The sequence below is a fragment of the Anastrepha ludens genome, chromosome 5, assembly GCF_028408465.1.
Source record: "Anastrepha ludens isolate Willacy chromosome 5, idAnaLude1.1, whole genome shotgun sequence".
Lineage (NCBI taxonomy): Eukaryota > Metazoa > Arthropoda > Insecta > Diptera > Tephritidae > Anastrepha > Anastrepha ludens.
Genome location: NC_071501.1, coordinates 62,340,100 through 62,350,155, shown reverse-complemented (window position 1 = coordinate 62,350,155; position 10,056 = coordinate 62,340,100). Strand labels below are relative to the sequence as shown.

The 10,056-nt window shown below is 37.8% G+C and overlaps 2 protein-coding genes across 2 annotated transcripts; one reads left to right on the top strand and one right to left on the bottom strand.

Annotated features, from left to right (window-relative positions):
- Positions 1 to 3,258: 3,258 nt before the first annotated feature.
- Positions 3,259 to 5,096, bottom strand: LOC128863887 (nucleoporin NUP42-like). The gene is made up of 2 exons (XM_054103291.1): positions 4,863 to 5,096; positions 3,259 to 4,796 (listed from the first exon to the last, which is right to left on the bottom strand). Exons 1-2 carry the CDS (start codon positions 4,937 to 4,939, stop codon positions 3,314 to 3,316), a joined length of 1,560 nt encoding a protein of 519 aa, XP_053959266.1. The 5' UTR covers positions 4,940 to 5,096; the 3' UTR covers positions 3,259 to 3,313.
- A 1,644-nt stretch (positions 5,097 to 6,740) lies between these two features.
- On the top strand, positions 6,741 to 8,491 carry LOC128862892 (WD repeat domain-containing protein 83). The gene is made up of 3 exons (XM_054101699.1): positions 6,741 to 6,906; positions 6,971 to 7,693; positions 7,750 to 8,491. Exons 1-3 carry the CDS (start codon positions 6,825 to 6,827, stop codon positions 7,860 to 7,862), a joined length of 918 nt encoding a protein of 305 aa, XP_053957674.1. The 5' UTR covers positions 6,741 to 6,824; the 3' UTR covers positions 7,863 to 8,491.
- Positions 8,492 to 10,056: the final 1,565 nt, after the last annotated feature.

The following is a 10,056-nucleotide window of genomic DNA, read 5'->3' as shown; positions in this document are numbered from 1 at the left end:
CAATAACAACAGTTCCCCTTTCCATGAAGTTGTTGCATCTCCGTCCGTTTTACGCGACGTAGATCAGTTCACATCCCTTGGAGCTGGTTTGTTTTAGATGCTATGAACGAATGCTATGTAACGGGAGTGCCATTGTCAGTCTCAGCACTTCGCTTCCTTCCACCTAAGTTCGATAACATTTTATATTATTTGTGCGAACTGATACAGTATGGACGTGTTTATTTGATGTGTGTGTTGTAGCAGCATACAAATTCCTCATACATACACGGGGAATGCTGCTGAAGTGACAGTCGTTGGCGGGATATAAATCCGGGAGACATTGACTCTAAACATAACGATAATTATTAATTGGTGATGTACAAATGCCTTGCTTGTGCGGACAAAAGATTGGTCGAAATCAACCCAAGGTGCTGTATGCTCAGTGCAAAGAGTACTTTCACTTGAACTTTGTTGGCATTCTGCCGGCTGATTTGGATTTCCTTATCACGGCCGATAAGCCTTTCTTTAGAAAAATGTACGACTTCTAATTGAGAATGCTCGGTCGCTACCTTTGGTGAATACTCTGCATGAAGATAAGCAACAACTACTTCAAATGATCGATGCCCTGCAGGCACAAACAGTTTCAATGCATACTAAATTCACAAATAGTGAAGCTAACATATCCTTACTTACATCCGAACTAATAAATATATGTGACATAGTAACTCGTGCTGCAAACAACAAACCAGCAGCCATCAGCAACGCTAACACTGCTTGCTTATTGCCTGCTGCTAGTGCGAGTCTCACCATCGCATGCTGCATTTTCCTCGGTTTCTGCTGCTTCCAGCTCTAATGATACTGCTTTTGTATCTCAACCGGCTACTATCACTGCTACAGAGAGTGGGGAGGCAGGCTCGAATTCTGCCACTGCGAGCGCTATGTGTGCTAGTGAGAGTCTGCTCTCCTAGATAAAAGCTCCATGTGGAAATCGGTTCCCCAAAATAATAGCCGCAAGTTCTAACAATCTCAAATTATTGGATCTAACAACAATAATGAATTAATCGTTGTACCGAAAATATAATGGTTACTCCTTAAATTATTGGATACAATCTCTAATTATTGGATCTAACAACAATAATTAATTAAGCGGTGTACCTAAAATATGATGGTTACATCTATCACCTTTTTCATCTTCAGTAACTCCTGATCGTCTTGAAGATAATTTTGCTAAACACACTGGTATTGAAGAAAACTCCATCTTTTTCTACTGAAATATCTTAAGCGTTGTTAAGATGAGAAATTACTTTACGTGGGAAATGCGCGAATACAATTGCATGTTAAATGAAATGCGAGCGCGTTCGGTGTAACTTTACAAGTGCCTTATTTATTCCTGAGTTCAAGTTTTTATAATGTCTTAGCCTAACGGATTAAGTTCAAATTTATGTAATTAGAGTAAATATGTATTGCTATGTTACGTTATGTGATATATGTGTAGGTGTTTATACATGTATAGTGCTATTTTCAAATATATATATATATAATTGGCGCGTACACCCTTTTTGGGTGTTTGGCCGAACTCCTCCTCCTATTTGTGGTGTGCGTCTTGATGTTGTTCCACAAATGGAGGGACCTACAGTTTTAAGCCGACTCCGAACGGCAGATATTTTCATGAGGAGCTTTTTCATGGTAGAAATACACTCGGAGGTTTGCCATTGCCTGACGAGGGGCGACCGCTATTAGAAAAATGTTTTTCTTAATTTTGGTGTTTTCACCGAGATTCGAACCGACGTTCTCTCTCTGAATTCCGAATGGTAGTCACGCACCAACCCATTCGGCTACGGCGGCCGCCATTTTTAAATGCATATACAAAAATTCAACAGTATTTTTAGAAAACAGTAAGCTTAATATTGATACGTTATGAGAAATTATGGATTTAACAAATTATGATAATAATGATTAAAATTAAATTAAATCAATAATTAAAATTATAAGCCATTTGGCGTAACACCGGCCAACTTGACAGGCTCATGGTCCTTCAACGTCTGATGGCAGTACGGCGAGCTTGTGAACGGGGCGTTTAATTACGCCCGCTTTGGTTTCCACGTCTGCTACGCGGACCTTGCCGTCTTGCCCTGTTACGATAGCGGCGACGCGGCCGAAGACCCATTTCTGCGGTGGTGTGTTGTCCTCCTGGACCAGGACGAGGTCGTTGCGCTTCGGATGCAACCCCTTGCTCCTCTGTTGACGACCCAACAGGTAGTTCCTGGACCACAGTCCTTCTTCACTTGATCTTTCAAACACAGAGGAGGCTTTCCTCTTCCTCTGCTACCACCAGCTGCTACCGCATTGAATACTTTCAGAGCCGGAACGTTTGTGTCCATTCGGACGACATGTCCCAGCCAGCGTCTATGTCGTCGTAAGGCTCATACAGCTCATCGTTCCATCGCCTGCGATATTCGCCGTTGCCAAGGTGGTCAAAAGGTCCAAAAATCTTGCGTAGAATCTTTCTCTCAAACACTCCAAGCGTCGCTTCATCGGATATTGTCATCGTCCACGCTTCTGCGCTATACGTTAGGACGAGCATGACGAGAGTCTTGCAGTAGAGTTTTAGGTTTGTTCGTCGAGAGAGGACTTTACTACTCATTTGCCTACTTAGTACAAAGTAGCATTTGTTGGGAAGAGAGATTCTACGTTGGATTTCCAGGATGACATTGTTATCGATGTTAATGCTGGTTCCTAAATAAACGAAGCCTTTTACAACCTCGAAATCATAACTGTCAACAGCAACGTGGGTGCGAGTGTAAGCCGCGATGTCTGAATTTTGTATCCCCGCAAAACGTATACGGCTATGAAAGATTACGTTGCTCAATACCAGCAGCGGAGTCAGAATTGGGAAGGGCCTCTCCGAGCCGTTTGATACCAAACGAGGTTTCAGACAGAGTGACTTGTTGTCGTGTGAGCCACAGAACTTTATCGCTCAGGCAGAGTTTTTTTTAAGAGCACACAAATGTTGCCGTACGCCGATGATATTGATATTGCACGAGAAAGAAACTGCTAGCGCGCTTTATTAAACTTGGCCAAAATCGCTTAAGGTTATCGCGCCAATCAAGAAGAAGAAGCTACCTTTAAGCCATTAGTGGTTATCGCAGTTGTAGGCACCGATGAGAAAAACAAACTGTCGAAAGTGGATGATTAACAGCCTAAATTGGTATATCATCCATTTGTACACTCAGTCGGAATTTGACACTCGTGCGGATGTAAGAAAAAATTTGTTTGAAATCTTTGTTCTGGGCACTTTTTGATTATTTATTTACTATAATTTTTGAAATAACAATTAATTTATTAACTCTCGTGGTGGAGGAACATTCGGAATTCTGCCCTGGGTAAAAGTTACCGCTTTAAAAGACTCAATTTCTTCGTGTGTAAGATCTTCCAACTTGCTATACACAGAGCTGCTTACCACCGGTGATTGAAGCAGAGGCTGAGAAGAGCCATTTTCAACTATCTGCTGGCCAAATGCGGTCTCCTGATGTGGTACTTGTTGCAATTGTGTACCATGTTGGAAAAAACCTGTAGAAGGCTCCATTGAAACAGATATATTTGCAGATGGTTTGGCTGGTTGTGAAAATATGTTTGCAGGAGTTCGTTGTTGTTGTTGCAATGCGTGAGCGAAGATGTTTTGTGTGGGTATAGCTGAAGTATGAGGATTTTTAAAGCCCCCATTGTCATTTGTTGCACTAAGGGGTTGTGTAAATATATTATTGCTGTTACTAACAGACGCATTTTGAACCATTTGACCAAATACACCATTCGAACTTTGTTGTGTAAAAGCGTTTTGTTGACCAAAAACCGATGGAGGATGTTGTTTATTTGTCTGATACAAAGGAAAACCCGAAGCGGTCTGCATTTGCTGAGCTTGTATGGATTGAGCAAATATATTTCCATTTGATTGTTGCTGTTGTTGAATATTCTGATTAAATATAACTCCCCCTATTGGCGCTGATTGAGATTGACATTGTTTTGCAAATAAGTCAACGTTCGAAACCGATTGTGGCTGCTGAGTCTGTTGGGCAAATAAACCTACATTGGGCGAAGGTCGATTCTGTTGCTGTTGCGATGCTTGGGCAAAAAAGCCACCGGTCGGTTGTGATGTTTGTCCGAAAAGTCCACCAATAACTCCTGTACTTGTCTGCGGTTGCCCAAACAAAGCATTTTGCGACCCACCGCCACCAAATATGGAATTTGTTTGCGGCAGTTGATGCGAAAAAATTGAAGACTGCTGATTTTGAGAATTAAAGGGTGAACTACTTCCAGCAAATATCCCTCCAGCAGGTGATGACGTAACACCGCTAAATGTATTTCCCGCACTACTTGTAGTAGCAATATTGCTAAATCCACCTCTAAAAGTATTATTACTGCCAGATGGAGTACCAGACTTATTGAAAATGGAAGTTGCGTCATTAGTAATGTTACTTCTAAACCCAAATGGATTCGCATTACTTTTTTCCAATCCCGAATTGCCACCGACATCAGCAGGCGCGTCATACAATCGGCAAATTAGATCTATTACATGAGGTGATAACTGCAAAATAGTTTTTATTTTATTATTTGCTTCCATAGCTTCCTTGTTGAATTGTTGGACGTATTGGTCTGCACAGTTTTTTTGTTTGGCTTCGTAACACAGCCATCGTATTTCTTCGAAGGACTGATCTTCAATAAAGGCCGGAATACATGGTTTATCCTTAAAAGGTCCAAAGCAGGAAAACGGCCATTGTTTACCATTTATGGCTGCTTCCAAATCGGTTTTCACAAGTTGCCTGTAAATGTAAATGGATGAATGAGCATTATATACATATCTTCTTATTTTAACAATGTATAATTACTTTATATCCAAATGTTCATTGCTGCATTTGGTTCCAAACCTACACGTTCCTTGAAGAAAAAACCTACAAAGAACCATTTTCAACTCCCACACAACACAACACACAAAAAAATGCGAAGTGCTGTTAACTTAAAAACAAATAACTTCGTCAGATAAATATTTGTTTATTAATGAATAGAAATATAATTTACAAATGGGTACTCAACTAGGGATACTCCAAAGCAAATCATATGGTATGAATCGATATATTTCTATAATATCTAATATTAACAAATCGTGTTATTCCATAATTAAATATTTATTTCATAAAAGTACGTTCACATATGCATTAATTACCAATACATCCACAAAAGTAATCTACCCGTTCACACATGGCAGATTACCTTCCTAATTGAAAATCAGCTGTTGTGAAAAGTTTTTCTTCATAGAAATTGCTTTGGTCAAACATTTTAGAGTTTTTGGTTTGTTTAATTATTATTAACGATAGCTAATTTAGAAGGAGAAGGAATAGCTTATTTAATTGCCCAATTGGCTGCTAATAATAAACAGGAAATTCGTAATAACAAACAGGAAATACGTTTACTTAGGCTTCAATAAATTATGGCAGCAATACGCATTCGAAATTCTATAAGGACAAAACGTTAATGGGCACACGCTTTTTTTGTTACATGAATGCATAACCAATAATACCTAACAAAATGTTATTATAATTATGTCTACAAATCTATTTTCTTTGCCTGCATCCATTTTATTTAGTTTTTACTTTTACGTTTCTCTTTACATTCGTAAAAGTAATTAGAGCACAGAAAACACAGGGTTGTATGTAAATAAGTATGGTAATAATCTTGGATTATTTAATAATCTCAGATTTCGGGAGAGAAATTTTCTATGGGTAATCTAGCTTTTTAATTACGGATTGGGTGTTAAGGACGAAAAAGTAGATAATCTACTTATATATGAACGTATTATAGCAGACCTTCACAATTTCTTGAACAGAAATAGCAATACAGTTTGCCGTTCTCAGTTATTAAGGTACTTGACCACCTTATAAGTTTCAAAAAATTAAATTTTTTTTTTTTACATTTTTTCAATCCTTATACTTTTAAAAATCATCACCTGAAACTGTTTTTTTAAATTCGAATTCTAACAAAGTGAAATCAGTGAAAATGTGCAGGCGCATCCTGCACTCATTACTTGCTGACTCAGCTGAAAGAAAATAGCAAGTTTTAACTTTAAACGCGTTTTTCCAGAAATTACTTTTTTTCGAATGGCGGACACTTTATCTCCGAAACTGCTTAGCCGATTTTAATGATTTTGGTCTTGTTTTATTTGTTAAGATGTTTTGTATGCCAATTTACCACATTTTGCAAAAAAAAAGTTAATAAAGTATTGCTTTTTAAGCATAACATTGTGAAAAACAGGGGTGTTTTCTTAACTTTTTTTCAAACACCCGCCATTTTTTTATTATTTTTTTTTTTTTTGTCAGTTTGTGGTAAATTCTCACGCAAGGAACCTTCCTTTTGAAAATTTTGTTTATCTCTTTTGTTTTAGAATTACCATTTCTAAGATTAACTGTCCGCCGCAAGACATGATTTTCTTCAGGCCTCGACTTTGGCGCCTCCTGGATATATGTTAAAAAAAGAAATTTTAATAAATCAATTTTTTTTTGTATTATATAAGCTCTAAATAAAAATTAAAAAAAAATTTATTTTAATATATTATACAGAACATGAAAAAAAAATTATTGAATATGTTGTACTTTTTAGCTTTCCAAGGTGGTCAAGTACCTTAAACCAAATATATTGAAATTCATAATTCTCATGCTAAATAAATACCATATATTAAACGGCAACTATCGAATAGATTCAATACATCGATTATTTTTGAAAATCGTTAGGAGATGTCAGTATTATAGTAATGCCTTTGTATGTTTTTGTACAATTTTGCTCACACAAATTTATAAATGAGCACTAATTATAAAATATTCCGTTGCTGTAAAGTAATTGATTGTAAGCAGGGTGCTGTACGGGCCGTACGTTATAATGGTATGTTTTATGTGAAAATTAAAAATCTTTTAATCAAATCTGATCAATCTTTCATTCGTTACAGTTGATGGGTCATATTGCCTGAGTTGTGGTTCAGATAAAAAAATTAAACTATGGAATCCGAAAACTGGACTGTTGTTGAAAACGTACGGTGGTCATGCAGATGAGGTGACTGATGCATCTGGTAGCTGTGACAGCTGTCATATTGTTTCTTCTAGCCTTGATAAAAGCGTAATATATTGGGATGTTTCCACAGGCCTGCCAGTACGCCGATTAAGAGGGCATGCTGGTGGTATACGATGTGTTTGTTTTAATGAAGACTCTTCTATCGCAATATCTGGTGGGAGAGATAATGCGGTTTTTTGTTGGGATATACGAACTCGTCGCTCAGAACCCGTTCAGGTAATGAAGGACGCTCGAGATTGTATAACAACTGTTCTAACTAACGACCACAAAATAATCACATCTTCTTTGGATGGTTGTATACGTCAATATGATATACGCGTTGGAGAAGTGCTTTATGATAAAATCGGAGATCCCATAACATTTTTAAAATTGACTCGAGATGAACAATGTCTTGTGGCAGCTTGCCAAGATAGCACAGTTCGTCTCATTGATTGTGAAACCGGAACTTTATTATCAGAATATAAAGGTCATAAAGCGGAAGATTTCCATATAGAATGTGGTATTATGGCAAATGATGCACAAATAATTTCAGGAACTAGCGAGGGTTGCGCTATAGTTTGGGACTTACTCGATGGGAAAATTTTACAGCATATTAAATTAAGTGCGATTTTAAAAACTTGTTTCATTATATAAATATACTAACACATTGCTTTTTAGGTAGCAACGGAGGAGTTGTTAATTCCCTGGATACTCATCCTAGCGAAAATGAATTGGTGTTGGCTCGTCGAAGAGATATCTACGTATATCGTACAGATTTTAATGAGGAATAGCCCGAAGCCCTTGTTGTTGTTTTAACAGTAACAGAAAGCCTGGTAGCTAATGCTGTAAACATATTACTTTATAATTTTAATTTTAATTTAATAAATAAATAATAAGAATAATACTTAAATGAAGAAGCAGTTACTACCGAAACTATTTAAAAAAACATTCTGCTTAAGTTTTCTACCATCAAACGTCGTACGTCAATTTTATTTGACACTTGTGATATAAACAGCTGCAGTATAAAAACAAAGAAGTAATGGAACGCGTAATAGCTTAGACCGACGGTGGCGTTAATAGGGATTCACGGCTTCATTTAAAATTATCTCAGGAATCAAGTGCAACTATGTGTTTGGTTGTATCTACACAATGTTGCCATTGATATTTTTGCTTACACACTTTTTCACACATCCGCGTTATCAGTTACCATTTTTCATTGTTTAATAAACCAAAGCCAAAAACCAACAAATGCAAATAGCTCATATATCTATAATTAACATTATTCAACAGTGTTTTTAAGTTATTTTAATAAAAATTATAATTTTACTATGTTTATTTTGTAAATGATTTCAAAATGTACTGCTTGGCAACATTGTGAGAGAGCACTCAGCTGACAGGGTTTTACGGGATTTTTCAAATATCGTGAAATAAAATCTACGATACGGAAGGAAGGAATTTTTCATTTACATGGGGTTCTCATTAGTTTGATCGTAACAGCTGACAGGGGACTGCGTTTACGTCGTTCACTGTTTTCAGCATAAGAATAGGACATATCAAATAAACAAATATATTCTGTACGCAAGCAAATGTAAACTACATTTTTCCACATACCGGATTGACTCGGGTTTTCTTTCCCGATCAAGGGCTGCCGCCCCAGTATACTAGCCCTGTCTAGTGTACCGTATTTTACCCCAAATCTTTCATCACAGGAGCAACTCATTGCAGCCAGTTTGCTCCAAATACTTCTCTTCCGGGCTGGCGTCGAACCCAACCCCGGACCTGAAGTATTTTACTGCTGCATTTGCCACAAACGGCTCCACCCGAACTCCACCTCGGTTAGGTGTAACCAGTGCAACGGGTGGTGCCATCTTAAGACCTGCTCAGGCCTTAAGACACACAGGGAGTGGTCCACAGTTAGATGAGCTAGGGCGAAGATACTGCTACAACAACAACAACATCATTTTTCCACACTTGTGTATCACTCTCTCCCTCTCATTGCGTCTTCTCTATGAATTTACGTTCTCTGGTGTGTGTGCTGATTGCGTAGTCTATTACTTTTATTTAAAATATCGGGAATAGAAGAGTTGGGAGAGACAGATTCTGTGAACTTTAAAAAACCCAACTTTTTCTGGGATTTCATTTCTCTCGGAAATCTCGCATTGAATTTTTGAAATTCATGAGATTTGAAGGAGTGGGGTTATGTTTAAACTTATGCCATGCTTGCATTTTGTCTCTTTATTCCACCAGGGCATATGGTTTTTCGTATGTGGGATGCTTAGCAGGTTGCAGCTCTACAGATAGCTTTGGCATGCTGGCAGCTTCATGGTTCGGGGAGTTGGATTGAATGCGAGCGTCCAATTGGTGATCAACCTGCCTTGCAAAGTTGGCTTAATCAGCGTGTTGTAATAGGAATTTCGGGAAGCTTTGGAACGGTAGAAAATATTATGGTTCATTGAAGGATTTAGGGTTATCGGAAAGTGGTCGCTGTTATGGAGATCTACATAATATTTGCCATTTTTAAAGAAGGAATACTGGATGACAGCAAAGGAATATATCAACATGGGAAAAGGGAGAGTAGGTGAAAAAGTGAGTTGGACTACCATCATTTAGAACGCAGAGGTCTGACAGTCCTATAGCCTTTTCGATTATGAGGCCTTGGTGATTGTTGGAGTTGGAACCCCATAGTTTGTTCTAGAGGTGTGTAAATATAATTGTATAAGTGGTGTGTTAACTGATCCAAAAATATCGGTTAGCTCTCTGGTGGTAAATGTTTGACAGAGAGGAATGTAGACCGATACCATAGTGAATTTGATGCTCATTTCAAATCTCGATCACAGCCACTTGAATATTAGAGTTTATGTCGATTTTTTATTTGGAATGTGCTTTACTAATAAAGCAACACCTTGTTTGGTCCTGGTGTTTGATGAAGCATTTACGAAGTAGGAGGAGTAACTGTTTAGGAAGGCTGGGGTAGCATTGCGGCAG

What these genes read in the sequence shown, in the direction of transcription:
- LOC128862892 (XM_054101699.1), top strand. Translation starts at nt 6,825, where the DNA reads ATGAGCACTAATTATAAAATATTCCGTTGCTGTAAAGTAATTGATTGT. An exon ending in ACGGGCCGTACGTTATAATG is followed by an intron (nt 6,907 to 6,970) that starts GTATGTTTTATG and finishes CATTCGTTACAG; the next exon opens with TTGATGGGTCATATTGCCTG. An exon ending in TTTACAGCATATTAAATTAA is followed by an intron (nt 7,694 to 7,749) that starts GTGCGATTTTAA and finishes ATTGCTTTTTAG; the next exon opens with GTAGCAACGGAGGAGTTGTT.
- LOC128863887 (XM_054103291.1), bottom strand. Translation starts at nt 4,939, where the DNA reads ATGGTTCTTTGTAGGTTTTTTCTTCAAGGAACGTGTAGGTTTGGAACC. An exon ending in AATGAACATTTGGATATAAA is followed by an intron (nt 4,797 to 4,862) that starts GTAATTATACAT and finishes TTACATTTACAG; the next exon opens with GCAACTTGTGAAAACCGATT.